Source organism: Oxyura jamaicensis, chromosome Z (assembly GCF_011077185.1).
Source record: "Oxyura jamaicensis isolate SHBP4307 breed ruddy duck chromosome Z, BPBGC_Ojam_1.0, whole genome shotgun sequence".
NCBI classification, from domain to species: Eukaryota; Metazoa; Chordata; class Aves; order Anseriformes; family Anatidae; genus Oxyura; species Oxyura jamaicensis.
In genome coordinates, this window is record NC_048926.1 from 60,854,030 (window position 1) to 60,866,284 (window position 12,255).

General features: G+C 37.8%; 1 protein-coding gene across 1 annotated transcript in view; it reads left to right on the forward strand.

Moving 5' to 3' along the window:
- Positions 1 to 12,255, forward strand: part of CAMK4 (calcium/calmodulin dependent protein kinase IV) — a 160,895-nt gene that overhangs the window by 85,139 nt on the left and 63,501 nt on the right. The window contains exons 3-4 of the mRNA XM_035310910.1: positions 808 to 870; positions 1,512 to 1,594. Coding sequence (XP_035166801.1) covers positions 808 to 870; positions 1,512 to 1,594 — 146 coding nt within the window. The remainder of the gene's footprint in view (positions 1 to 807; positions 871 to 1,511; positions 1,595 to 12,255) is intronic.

Consider the following 12,255-nt stretch of genomic DNA (forward strand, 5'->3'; position numbering starts at 1 on the left):
CCTAGTAACATAAAAAGCATGCTTAATGTGCTTACAAGCATTTTTCTTGCTTGCTTAAGCATTCAAGTTCAGGGTGATCAGCAGTTATCTTTCCTGACTGAAATACTGCCCAGGTCTGCATTTCTTGTGAGAAATGACCGATTTCCCCCAAGAGGGCATAGGTTGGTTGTGCCTGGATTGTAAAAGCCAGCAATTTGAGAAAGGAAAGAAAGGGAAAAGCTAATCCTCTCAGAGTTTAATCAAAGGGATAGTCTTTTCGTAAGTAGACCTTTCTGTCAGATATGTCTGAAGAAAGTTGAAGTTAAACCTTATACCCTGCCTGTGGCAGGGGGGTGTTTGACCTTTGCATTGCTTTTTTGTCCTAAGCAGCATGTTACACTGCTTTGATGTGCTCATCCTACCTGCAGAAAACTACGTAAGTACAGCTGGTGACCACAGTTTGTTGAAAGGAGTCTATTCGGGCAAAAACTGGAGAGTAGCAATACACAAGAGCAGAGCTTGAATAAAAATAGGAATTTATGAAGCTTTTTTCTGATACCTTTTCTATAGTCTACTTCTTGCATGATTTATATGTACATTTGTGATCATTTTGCTAGACAGATATGTTTTTCTGTTATAGTATCTGTCTCGTGATGATGGAAGACTGTTCTTTACAATATACTTGATTGGTGTACCTTGCATCATTGTTTTCTCCCAAGAGATCTAGAACTGCTGTTCATACATCTTTTTCTGTGATACAACTATAAGTTTCTATGGTGAACAGGAAAATCAATTACTCACCTTTTTTTCCTCCCTGCTTTTAACCAGGTAGACAAGAAAATTGTCCGCACAGAAATTGGAGTGCTTCTTCGCCTTTCACATCCCAACATTGTAAGTTCAGCTATGTTTCAATCCATTCCTTTTTTAAAAAAAATAAAAATAAAAATGCCTGTGTTCCCGAGAGGTCCACATGGACTACTGTGGTTCACCTATATAGATTTGTGAGAGTCTTAGATTAAAGCTTTGGTTTCTCCTCATGGGCTCATTAGCAATTCATTATGCAAGACTGTTGAATTATACTTTAAAGTAAATTATTGATGTTCTTACAGAGTTGAGTCAGAAACTGTGCAAAAAGAGCTCTGAAAGGGATAGGAGAAATTTGGCATTTTCAATCTTTGGGAGACTTCAGCTTACTCTGAAAGATTTACAGAGAGGTATTGACGAGCACTAAAGAAAGTAGATTCTAAAATTCTTGTATGACATAGAAGTTGCAGCAGGATTTATAGCAACCAGAAACAAAAAAAAAATGGAATATAAAGGGAATAAAGACAGAAAAAAAAAAAAAAAGGAAAGAAAAAAAGGGTGAGAGCGTGTATAATAATGTGCTGAACTGCAAAGTAAATAAGACACCAGCTTCAGCTGGTATCATTCTCTTCTTCACTGTCTGGAGTCTGTGTCTTTCTGTTGGCCCTGTGATGTGTCAAACAAGAAGACAAATACAAAAATGAATCCTTTTTGTTGTCTTTTACCAGATAAAACTGAAGGAGATATTTGAGACCCCTACAGAAATCAGTCTTGTTCTGGAATTGGTTACAGGTGGAGAACTATTTGACAGGTAAGTTGTCTGTACAAACCTCACTCTGTACCTCCCTCTGGGAATTTGTAGTCCAGGTTTTTGCTCTGCACGTGGTTCATGTGTCAGTAATTACTGGAATTATTTAATCAACATATGATTTATTCACATGAGTAAATATCTGCAAGAACTAATTACAAAAACATATTTGGAAATGTGATTATCAGGATTTTGTTTTGGAAACGTTACATGACTAGAGAATGGAAGAAATTGTCAGTAAGTTCTGAAGAACACATACAGTGCAAAAAAGGTGTTCAGCAGATGTATAGTGTTAAAGCATGCTGAAGCAGACAAAAGGCCGAGAAAACTGGCAAAATCACATTGACAGGTCATCATAAAATGTGGTAGGTGGCAATCAGCCAGCCAGGAGGATCGTGTTATGTCAGATAAAAAGTTGATAAGCAGAGCAGCAAAAAAAGAAATATTACTTGATAGTCATTCTATTTATAAAACCTCTCCTTTTGTTAAAATGGTTCTGCAAGACAGCTATTGAGTCTGAAAGTAATTTGTTCGTGGTGCTGCACATCCTTGTGGAGTATACGCACATACTTAATGTTAAAAAAATTCTATGATAGTGTTGTGGTAATACTCTGCTGTTGTAGATTTGTTTTTGTTTGTTTGTTTTGTTTTGTTTTGTTTTGTTTTCTGTTGACTTTTTGTTTGTTTGTGTTAGAGCAAGAGAAAATATGAAAAGCACTTTAGACTGGTTTGAGTAAATCAGTTAGTTCACTGAAGTTAGATTACAGAAAGTACAGGAAGGTACAGTGCCTTCAAACTCATGCAAGGACAGGCAATTTAATCTTCCTTGTTATTAAAGTTTAATATTTTAGAGGACTATTATATAAAGTATGCATTGAAAACTCAGTCTGAAGGGCTCTTTGACTGAGAAAACAAAAGCATACTCTTTTGTATACCATGTTCATAGCTACAGCCTTGAGATGAACTACTTCTGAACTATAACAACAAAAAAAATTCCTCTTGTAAAGTCTGTGGTTCAACAGAAGAAAAGTGCGTGGTCTCTCAAAGCAATCAGGAAAGATGTGCTACAAGTTAAACAACCAATAGGCACCAAGTTATGGAGTACCCCGTGCAAGATGCCTTACCTTTCACATAGCCTTTAGTATATCTACATGGCTTCAGATTGGGCATTTTTTTGGAATGGGATACTATACAGGAGTGTTTAATGAGAGTTTGCAAAGGGAAAACACAACTAGGCCAGTAAAATATTTACTTTCTGAGCATCAACCATGTGTGTGAGAGAAGAATCATAGAATCATGGAACAGTTTGGGTTGGAAGGGACCTTCAAGACCATCCAGTTCCAAATCCTCTGCCATGGGCAGGGTCACCTTCTGCAAGACTTGGTTGCTCAAAGCCCCACACTGCCCGGTCTTACACACTTCTAGGGATGGGACACCCCCAACTTCTCTGGGCAACCTGTTCCAGTGCCTCACCACCTTCTGGGCTAAATAACCCCAAATCCCTCAGCTTGTCTTCAAAGGAGAGGTGCTCCAGCCCTCTGATCTTCCTCATGGCCCTCCTCTGGACTTCCTCCAACAGACGCATGCCCTTCTTGTGCTGGGCACCCCAGAGCTGAATCGACTACTCCAGGTGGGTCTCACATGAGCAGAGAGAGTAGAGGGGGAGAACTGAACATATGATCTGGGATGTGGCATTGTGTTATATGACAGAACTAGAATTCAACATTAGGACATTTTCAACATTCTGTCATCTGTACTCAGGATGTGATTATGGCATTTGAATACTCAGCTTGATCTTTCACCAAAATCATATGCTTAGTGGTTTGGTTTACAAGCTTGGTTACAAGTTTACAAGTTTGGTTTGGTTTTATAGTTGGTTACAAAAAGCTGCCTGGCACTGCCTGAAGAGAGATGCTTACTAGAATTGCGGTGCCCCCTTGTGATGCTACAAATGAGAACTAATACTATGGAGCTCTTCTGAGTTAAGCCTCCTCCTTTTCTCCATATATAACAAAACCAGAAACTTTGGCAATGCAGTCCTATCTGTTTTGTTTTTTTTAAAAAAAAAAAAAAAAAAAAAAAAAAAAAAAAGTTATTGTTTAGCTGTTAAAATAGCAATTGAAGTAATACTTCGCTCTTCATGTTTAGTCCAAAGAAACACCTCTAATAGAAATATGCAGGCAAGATATTCTGCACTAATAACATGAATTAAATGTTAGCTGTCCCTTTCTTCTTCTTCAGCAGGGCTGAAGGGCTAACTCTTGTATTATGATATACAGTGGCTTCCTTTTGAGCTTAACTGAAAATAAACTTAGCTTTCTGCCCTAGGGCAGAATCCCCCTTTCATGCTTTACCTTTTCAATCCGTATATTTTTATATCAAGTGTGAAGGATGACATCCTGAATATTCTGACATAGCAAGACACTGAGTGCACTCCCTCCTCTGTGCTTGTCTGACTCCTGTCTCAGTCTAAAGCCAAACAACTCAGGGAAATCTGCTGGACAGTGAGGTTGTGTCAGATATGGATGGCAGACTTCACCAAGTCTCAAGAATCTCCCTTGTTCTTGAGACAAGACACTGTACAGAGAGCATGTGGGCAAGCAGGACTGTGATGTGGGCAGGGATCACCCCATGGGATTGCAGGATGTTACGTGCTTGGTAGACAGCTACACGACTTTGTAATCCACCTGTTATACACAGACAGCAAAGTGACTTTTGTACTCTGAAGGAGCTGTCCTTTGGCCTCTTCCAAATTATCTGCTAGCAGATGATACAACTGGATCAATTACATCACTGTATCTGCTCTCCTTACTATGAACATGTTCATTGGTGTTACAGGTACTGCTCATTCAGATAATATGCAGATACTTTTTTTATTAACTATTTTACTGCTTTCTGCCATCCCATTTGTCCATTCTTCTTTTACACAGCATTTGAGCTGCAGATGAGCAAATTTGTCCACACACTATTTCTCCTTATCATGGAGGTGAATTTGAAAATACCCAAGTCAGATTCACTCTCTGGAATTGTATTACTTTTCCTGACGTGCTGCAGTTTCATGGCACTCTAACACAAACTTCCTTCACCATATTTAATATTTCTATCATATGATCCATGTTACTGCTTAAATAACATGCCATATGATGGTCAATTTTGTTACCCAAAAGGCGATAAATTCAAACAAAAATGTCTGTTCCACATCCTAGCTAATATAATTGAATCAAGTTGGTTTTGCTTGTATATTTAAAAGGCTGTTTCTCAGACTTCATAAATCACATTATAGGCCATATTCTTACATGCCAAACACAATAAATATAACTCCACACCAAATTGGAGAAGTTTATGTAAATTACAATATTTATTGCTAGTTTGCGTGATGGCTTTCATCACCCCAGTAAGTGAGCAGTAACAAAGGCTGTGAAGTGAGACAAACCAATGGACAAAATGGCCAACACAGAGAGAACACCAATAGGTCTAGTAGGTGTAAATTAAGTGATAATCTAGTTCATTCCTAAAGCTGTGTCTCCAGCCCAGTTCTGGCAGACATGCCTTTAAAATTGTTTGGCCTTCCTCTTTCTTTCCTGGGTGTTTGAAACAGCCATGCATGCTTGAAGAACATTTTAAACTGTGGCATTGTAACAGAGTCCTGAAGGACAACTCTGGTGCTTCTGAGCGTCCTAGCCCTGTAAGTCCAACAGCACATGGCTGTGTTTCTCACACTGCTGCAATACTGATGCCAGTCTTCACTGGTGCTGGGGCATGATCTCACTGAGAAAAACAGAAACCCAGATGTAACCCAGTTGTTCAAATGCATGGTACACTGGTGGCACCCTTAACCCTGCTTTCTCTGTCTGCAAGATCAGTCTTTTAAGGACCTACTACACTTGTGAGTAGGAAATTGCAGGGTGAGGAGAACAGTGGAGGGAAAAGATCAGTTTTCATCCCTCTATCATATCATCCTTCTCACTGCATCTTCTTACGAAGTATGTCACTGAGGTTGACCATAGACACATCTTTTGTATGAGAAGTTTGAGTGATGGAAAGAAATAATTAGATTGAGTTTTATTAGTTTTTTGTATGACATTGTATTGTGCATACAGAATAAAATGATAAACCCTGTGTGGATACTTTAAAAGGCAGATTTATAATCAAAAGATTTTCCCCATTTCACCTCTTTTCCATTTAAAAGGAGAAAGATAATGGCAGAATTGATGGAATTAAAAAAGAAAAAAAAAAAAAAGAAAAAAAGGTAATTTCAGGAATGATCAGGTAATGTAGAATGACTTGACACTATAAAAATTGATAACTTTTTCCTAGAAAAAAAAAATATTAGACTTGCCTGTTTGATAGAACCAAATTGTTCATCAAACTTTTTTTAACACACTTCTATTAATAATCAGTAAATTTTAAACTGTTGCAAGGTTTGTTTACATATGTACTCAATCTTCTCATTATATTCTGTTAACACCTTTGATCACTCTCTTCAATTTTTTTTATAGTTCCTTCCTTTTAAAATAATGACTTAAGCTTGGTCCAGTTATATTTTTCTCTCGTCTCTTCCTTTTACCCTCCATCCCTTCATCACTCTCTGCTTAAATGTAATTGCTGGATACTTTTAACTTTGACTTTCTTTTGTATTCTTTTAACTTTCTTTTGTATTGCATGATGTGTTTCATCAGATTCTTGGTCTCTTTGTTGATCTGGTTTTGCTTTTACCAACTAAGCTCTTTATTGTGACAGGTAGTAATAGGTCTTGCAGTTCAATGAAGTCTGGTATCTGCTTTTTATAAGCTACATTTTCTTGAAGTTGGTCTTTTCCATTCAGATTTTATTAATATGTATTGCCTTTCAACTGAATCACTTATACATCACTTTTACAAATATTAATTTCAGCAAAAGGCTCTACTTTAAATTAAAAGAAAAAAAAAAAAATAGCTCTACTTTAAATTCATTTTGCTCACAATATGTGCAGATTGATAAGAATAGTTTTTGTTAGCCTCTGTCTTTTTTTGTGCTTGAAATGATTATGACAATCCATATGTTTTCTTTGTCTGTACTTTGTAATCTTGACCACATGCTCTTTTGTTTCTTTCTTCGTTTCATTATTAAATACACCAACCGTTGTCTAAAAATAGTGCCTATGGCTGACTATCTCTTGGTTCACTTTTCATTTCAGATTTCTTATAATTTCCTCTGAAACATAGATTTAAACTGATAGTACCCTCTTTTATGGTAGCATATGTATGAATTACTTTTTCTAAAGAACTTGTCTTTTTAAGAGATGCTGAAATGATTACCTCTTGTGAACAAAATTTCCTGAAGCCTTCTTGTTTCTGCATATGGAAATTAGAATTGCTAAGGTACATGAAAAAGAGTAAGAGAATTCACTGGTCCCAGAAGTGTGGGTGTTTTAAAAATCACTGGCAGAGTAGTATCTTTTATTTGTTTCTGCTGCCTGGTCCCATTAAGTGGTGGCAATTTGTCTTCTGAGCATGAATCACAGCAGTCCTTTGGATTCTATTTTACATGAGGAAGATAGAGCCCCCTCACTTTTGCAGGACTGTGGAAAAAAAAAAAAAAAAAAAAAAAAAAATCTGACTGGCTTCACCAAATATGCCCTATTCTATGAAAAACAGAAGGCAACACACAAATTGGCTCTAGTGAAAGTGCTTATTGATGTCATAATAGCTCATTTATGTCTCTTGATTTCAGCTGTAGTAATGATAAAAAACAGTAATTTACAGAATAAAGAGGTGTGTGTTATGGTTCATTTGTAGGCTTTCTAATGTAATTTGATATTTCTTTCCTGTACAAAGTTGTAATAATGCCTTTAGCCTTGTTTACAGTCAGCACCTTATTCTCTATCACCGGCCAGGATTGTTCTAAGTCAGCCAGTGTCTATTTGACTGCAATATTCTCTTCAAGACAAGAGATACAAATAATTTTTGAAATGGTTGTATATAAGATACTACTTATGGTGTGGTCAGTGCTTGCACTCAGAATTAGATGAAATACCATGCACCAGAGGACACATAATTACAGCTGTATGTATATGGATAAATGACTCAAGCAATGATGATGGTGCAATTATAATACTGGCTGGCTTTCTGCCACTCTCTAATTGTGAACTGATGTAACGTTAAAGCTTGCCTGGTTCTTAACTCCACTGTGGAAGCCTTTTCATTTAAAACATTTTCATTTAAACTGTCCTCTTGCCTTTTGTTGTTATTGCTCAAGAAATAACAGGAATAGCTTTGCAGGGATTATTGCCATGGGTTTGTCCTAGCTGGGACCAAGCTGTATGCCATTAACCCATTCAGGAAAGGGGTCAAGTGTTTTTAAGGGAGAGCAAATCAGTGCCTGTGAAGCTCTAAGTTTGTTAAATACTGTCAATACTGAGACTCCTTGCAATTCCAGCATCACTAGCAAACTTTTTCAGCTATGGCCTCATCTCTGTAATGGAATCATAGAATGGTTTGGGTTGGAAGGGACCTTCAAGACCATCCAGTTTCAACCTTCTTGCCATGAACAGGGACACCTCCCACTAAATCAGGTTGCCCAAAGCCCCATCCAGCCTGGCTTTGAACACTTCCAGGGATGGGGCGTTCACAGCTTCTCTGGGCAACCTGTTCCAGTGCCTCACCACCCTCAGAGTAAAGAACTTATTTCTTATATATAATTGAAAACTTCCCTCTTTTAGTTTAAAGTCATTACCCCTTATCTCAGTGCACTTCTTAATGAAGTGTTCCTCCCCAGCTTTTGTAAAAGCTCGCTTTAAGTACACAAAGTTTTCTAAAGGTCTCTCCAGAGCTTTCTCTTTTCTAGGCTAAATAACGCCAGTTCTCTCTGTCTTCAGAGGGAAGGTGCTCCAGTCCTCTGACCTGGACCATCATGGTCCTCCTCTGGACTTCCTCCAAGAGGTTCATGTCCTTCTTGTGCTGAGGGCCCCAGAACTGAACTCACAGTTCTCTCAGGAGAGAGCTCTCAAGTCCCTCAAGATCAGATTAGAGGAGGAGAATCACCTCCCTCAACCTGCTGGCCACATTTCTTTTGATGCAGCCCAAGAAGCTGGCTTCATGGGCTGCAAGTGCACATTGCTGGTTCATGTTGAGCTTCAACCAACAAGCCCCTTCTTCTCAGAGCTGCTCACAATCTGTTCTCTGCCCAGCCTGTATTTGTGCTTAGGATTGCTCTGACATAGGTGCAGGACCTTGCACTTGGCCATGTTGAACTTGAGGATTTTTGCACAGGCCTACCCCTCAGCCTGACCTCATCCCTCTGGATGGCATCCCTTCCCTCTAGTGTGATGACTGCACCACAAAACTTGGTGTGCTGAGGGTGCACAGAATTTCATTGTCCATGCCACCAACAAAGATGTTAAACAGTGCCAGCCCAATATTGACCCCTCAGGAACACTGCTCGTCGCTGATCTCCAGCTGGACATTTAGCCATTGACCGTAACTCTTCGAGTGCAACCATCCAGTCAATTCCTTACCCACCAAGTGGTCCATTCATCAAATCCACGTCTCTCCAGTTTAGAGACAAGGATATCATGGGGGACAGTGTCAGATGCTTTGCACAAGTCCACGTAGATTATGTCAGTTGCTCTTCCCCAATTCACCAGTGCTGTAAATTATCGTGGAAGGCTATCAAACTATCGTTGTCAGGCATGATCTGTCCTTAGTGAAGCCATGTTGGCTGTCAATAATCTCTTCCTCATTTTCCATGTGCCTTTGCATTGTTTTGAGGAGGATATTGCTGGGCACGGAGGTGAGACTGACTGACCTGTAGTTCCATGGGCCTTCCTTTTTTCCCTTTTTAAAAATTAGGGTTTTATGTTTCCCCTCTTACAGTCAGTGGGAACTTCACCAGACATCCCCCATTTCTCAGATATGGTGGACAGTGGCTTAGCAACTTAATTCACCAGTTTCCTCAGGACCCATAGGTGCATCTCATCAGGTCCCATGGACTTGTGCACCTTCAGGTTCCTTAGCTGGTCTCAAACTTGTTCTTCTCCTACTGTGGGTGCTTCTTCATTCTTCCAGTCTGTGCCCTTGCCTTCTGGGGCCTGGGCTATGTGACTGAAACTCTTGCTGGTGAAGACTGAGGGAAACAAACAAACAAACAAACAAACAAGAAGTAGATATATTATGTAGACGTGTCCTGGATGCTAGAGGAGATAGAGATATGTCTCTGTCAATTTAAATAGGAACAGGATCAAGCGCTGGCTGATTTCCTCAATTATGTACAAAATTAGCTTTCAAATTTGTTTGAAATGCAGAGTTCTTAACATCTCTGTGCAGGTGACAAGGTCAAGTATATACCTACAGATTCTATAGCTGTAGACTATAATGTTTACAGGAAGTCTCTGACAGACACAAGAGCTAACAGTGTTTCTCCTCTGCCTTGATTCAAGATCTTTCCTTAAACTACAAAAACAGTTAGGATGTGAGTGTTTTGTACATTTTATTTCTCATTGTTTTTTTCTAATTATTTTATGACAAGAGTACAAAGGGAAGCCAAAATATTTCAGGAAGAAGTACAGTTATCCTAAATATTCAGGGCACCAAAATGCTTGTCCTAAATGACAAGTTGATCATACAATGAAAACCTGAAAAGCAAACCCTTTTCAGCTAATGTACTTCTCAGTTCAACGTTGAAGCTTAACTGCTGGAGTAAGGAATGTATTACATCCACGCTTAACTGCTGGAGTAAGGAATGTATTACATCCACGCACTATTAAGAGGTGCCAAAACCACTGACAGACTGAAGAAGGTGAACCTTAAGTAGTCCTGAACTGATAATACAAGTGTTCTTATGCATCATGACATAAAGGGATATATGCACTGTATATGTTATATATGCTGTATTCATTTTCAGAATTTAATGGCCACGTGCTTCAGTCTTTTGGGGAAGGTAACAGTATGCCAGAGTGAGCTATAGCGCAATGTACTGTAAAATATCAGGACAGATACAGCTGTGCTTTTTTAACATGGAGGGCTGAAATGAGGTTATTTAGCTGAGCTTGGGCAGTGTCTTTCAGCCATTAAAAACTATTAAAAATGCCTTGAACCATTGAAGAGTGTACTGAAATTAAACTCTTGATAGAGGAACCTATGTATTTAAAAATGGTGGGCTGAACTGTTCTTACTAATTTCAGTGGAGATGGCTGAAAGATGGCTCCTTCTGAAGATGTGGCTATACTTATTTATTTTCCAGGCTTTTAATGGTTAAATCTTGATTTAGCTAAGAGTTTTGTTTGTTTGTTTGTTTGTTTGTTTGTTTTTGGTTCTGTGGGTTCTGCAGAAATGCTGAGTAGGAAGTAGAAAGAAGTAGAAGTGGAGAAAACAAGCACCAGTACTAATTATAAGAAATAGGGAATCTTTCCTTAAATTCTCCTGCATGCCATGTTTTTCAGAAACTACCACTTATTATTATAATGATGGAGGAAAAAATGGATATTCTAAATGATTGTAGTGCTACATTCCGTTTCTAAACAAGATATTGAACAAAAAAATGTCTTCTTTGATTGACCTGGAGACAGATCCAAAGCCAATTCTGTATATCCCATTATCCTTTTTCAGATTAAGGGCAGACAATTTGAGTCATTAGTGATATACAGCTATTCTGTAAGGAATTATGAGAATGCTCATAAAAGAAGGGAGAATCAGCAAACAGAATCAGAGGTGTGGTGTTTATAGTTATTACTTTTCAGTGCTGCATTAAGGAAAATGCATAAATAGTCAGAGAAAGGCCTACATTTTATCAAAACAAATGCATTTTAGCAACAAGGAATTGAAACCACCTTGCTACATGTATAAGCCAATATATCTATGAGTCACTCATTGAGAAGGTGATATTCATGGAAACCTTTTTTTTTTTTTTTGATTTTGAATAGAGTGATGTCATTTTTTTCCTGTTTCTGACTAATTTTCAGTCTTACTTTACTTTGTAGGAATATTTTAATTTTATTTTAAAATTACCTTTGCATAAGAATTAAATGAATATATACAGAAAAAAGCTCCATGGCAACTAAATGAACATTAATTATATAAAAGCAAATATTATAATTTAATAATTATATAAAAACAAATATTTTAAAAATTGGTTAGAACGTACTGCCATTGAAACAGATCTTGCATTTATATAGGCTAGTGTCTCACTGATGCTGTACATGATGTAACGGGATGCAGACTACTCATAACGTGTTGTGAGAGTTTAAGATAAAACCTAGCCAGAGACAGAATGAAAATGACCCTGAGAACAGTTGTTCTTTTTCTGACATTGGAGTATTTATAAAGAATGATCAAAAAAAGCAAATATGAACTTAGCATGAAGAAATACTGAGAAATGATACTGGAAGCTGGTAAAGTACTATAAAATAGATGTGAGATTTTACTCTTTTGGACAACTAAATATATTCAGGAGGCTTTTTGCAAGCTGCATTGTATATTTATCAATGTATTTAATAGTGAAATACGTCTAATTCCATTGTGTGGAGAAATATTATTTATAGCAACAATATTAACTGATGGCTAGAAATCGCAAATTTTGGAACTGTTTAGATTGATTTGCATAAAAATTAACTTAATTTATCAATCTGAGGTAAGGGAAGCAAGAAACAGACTTTGTATGCCCAGCTTTCAGGCTATGCTAGAGGATGT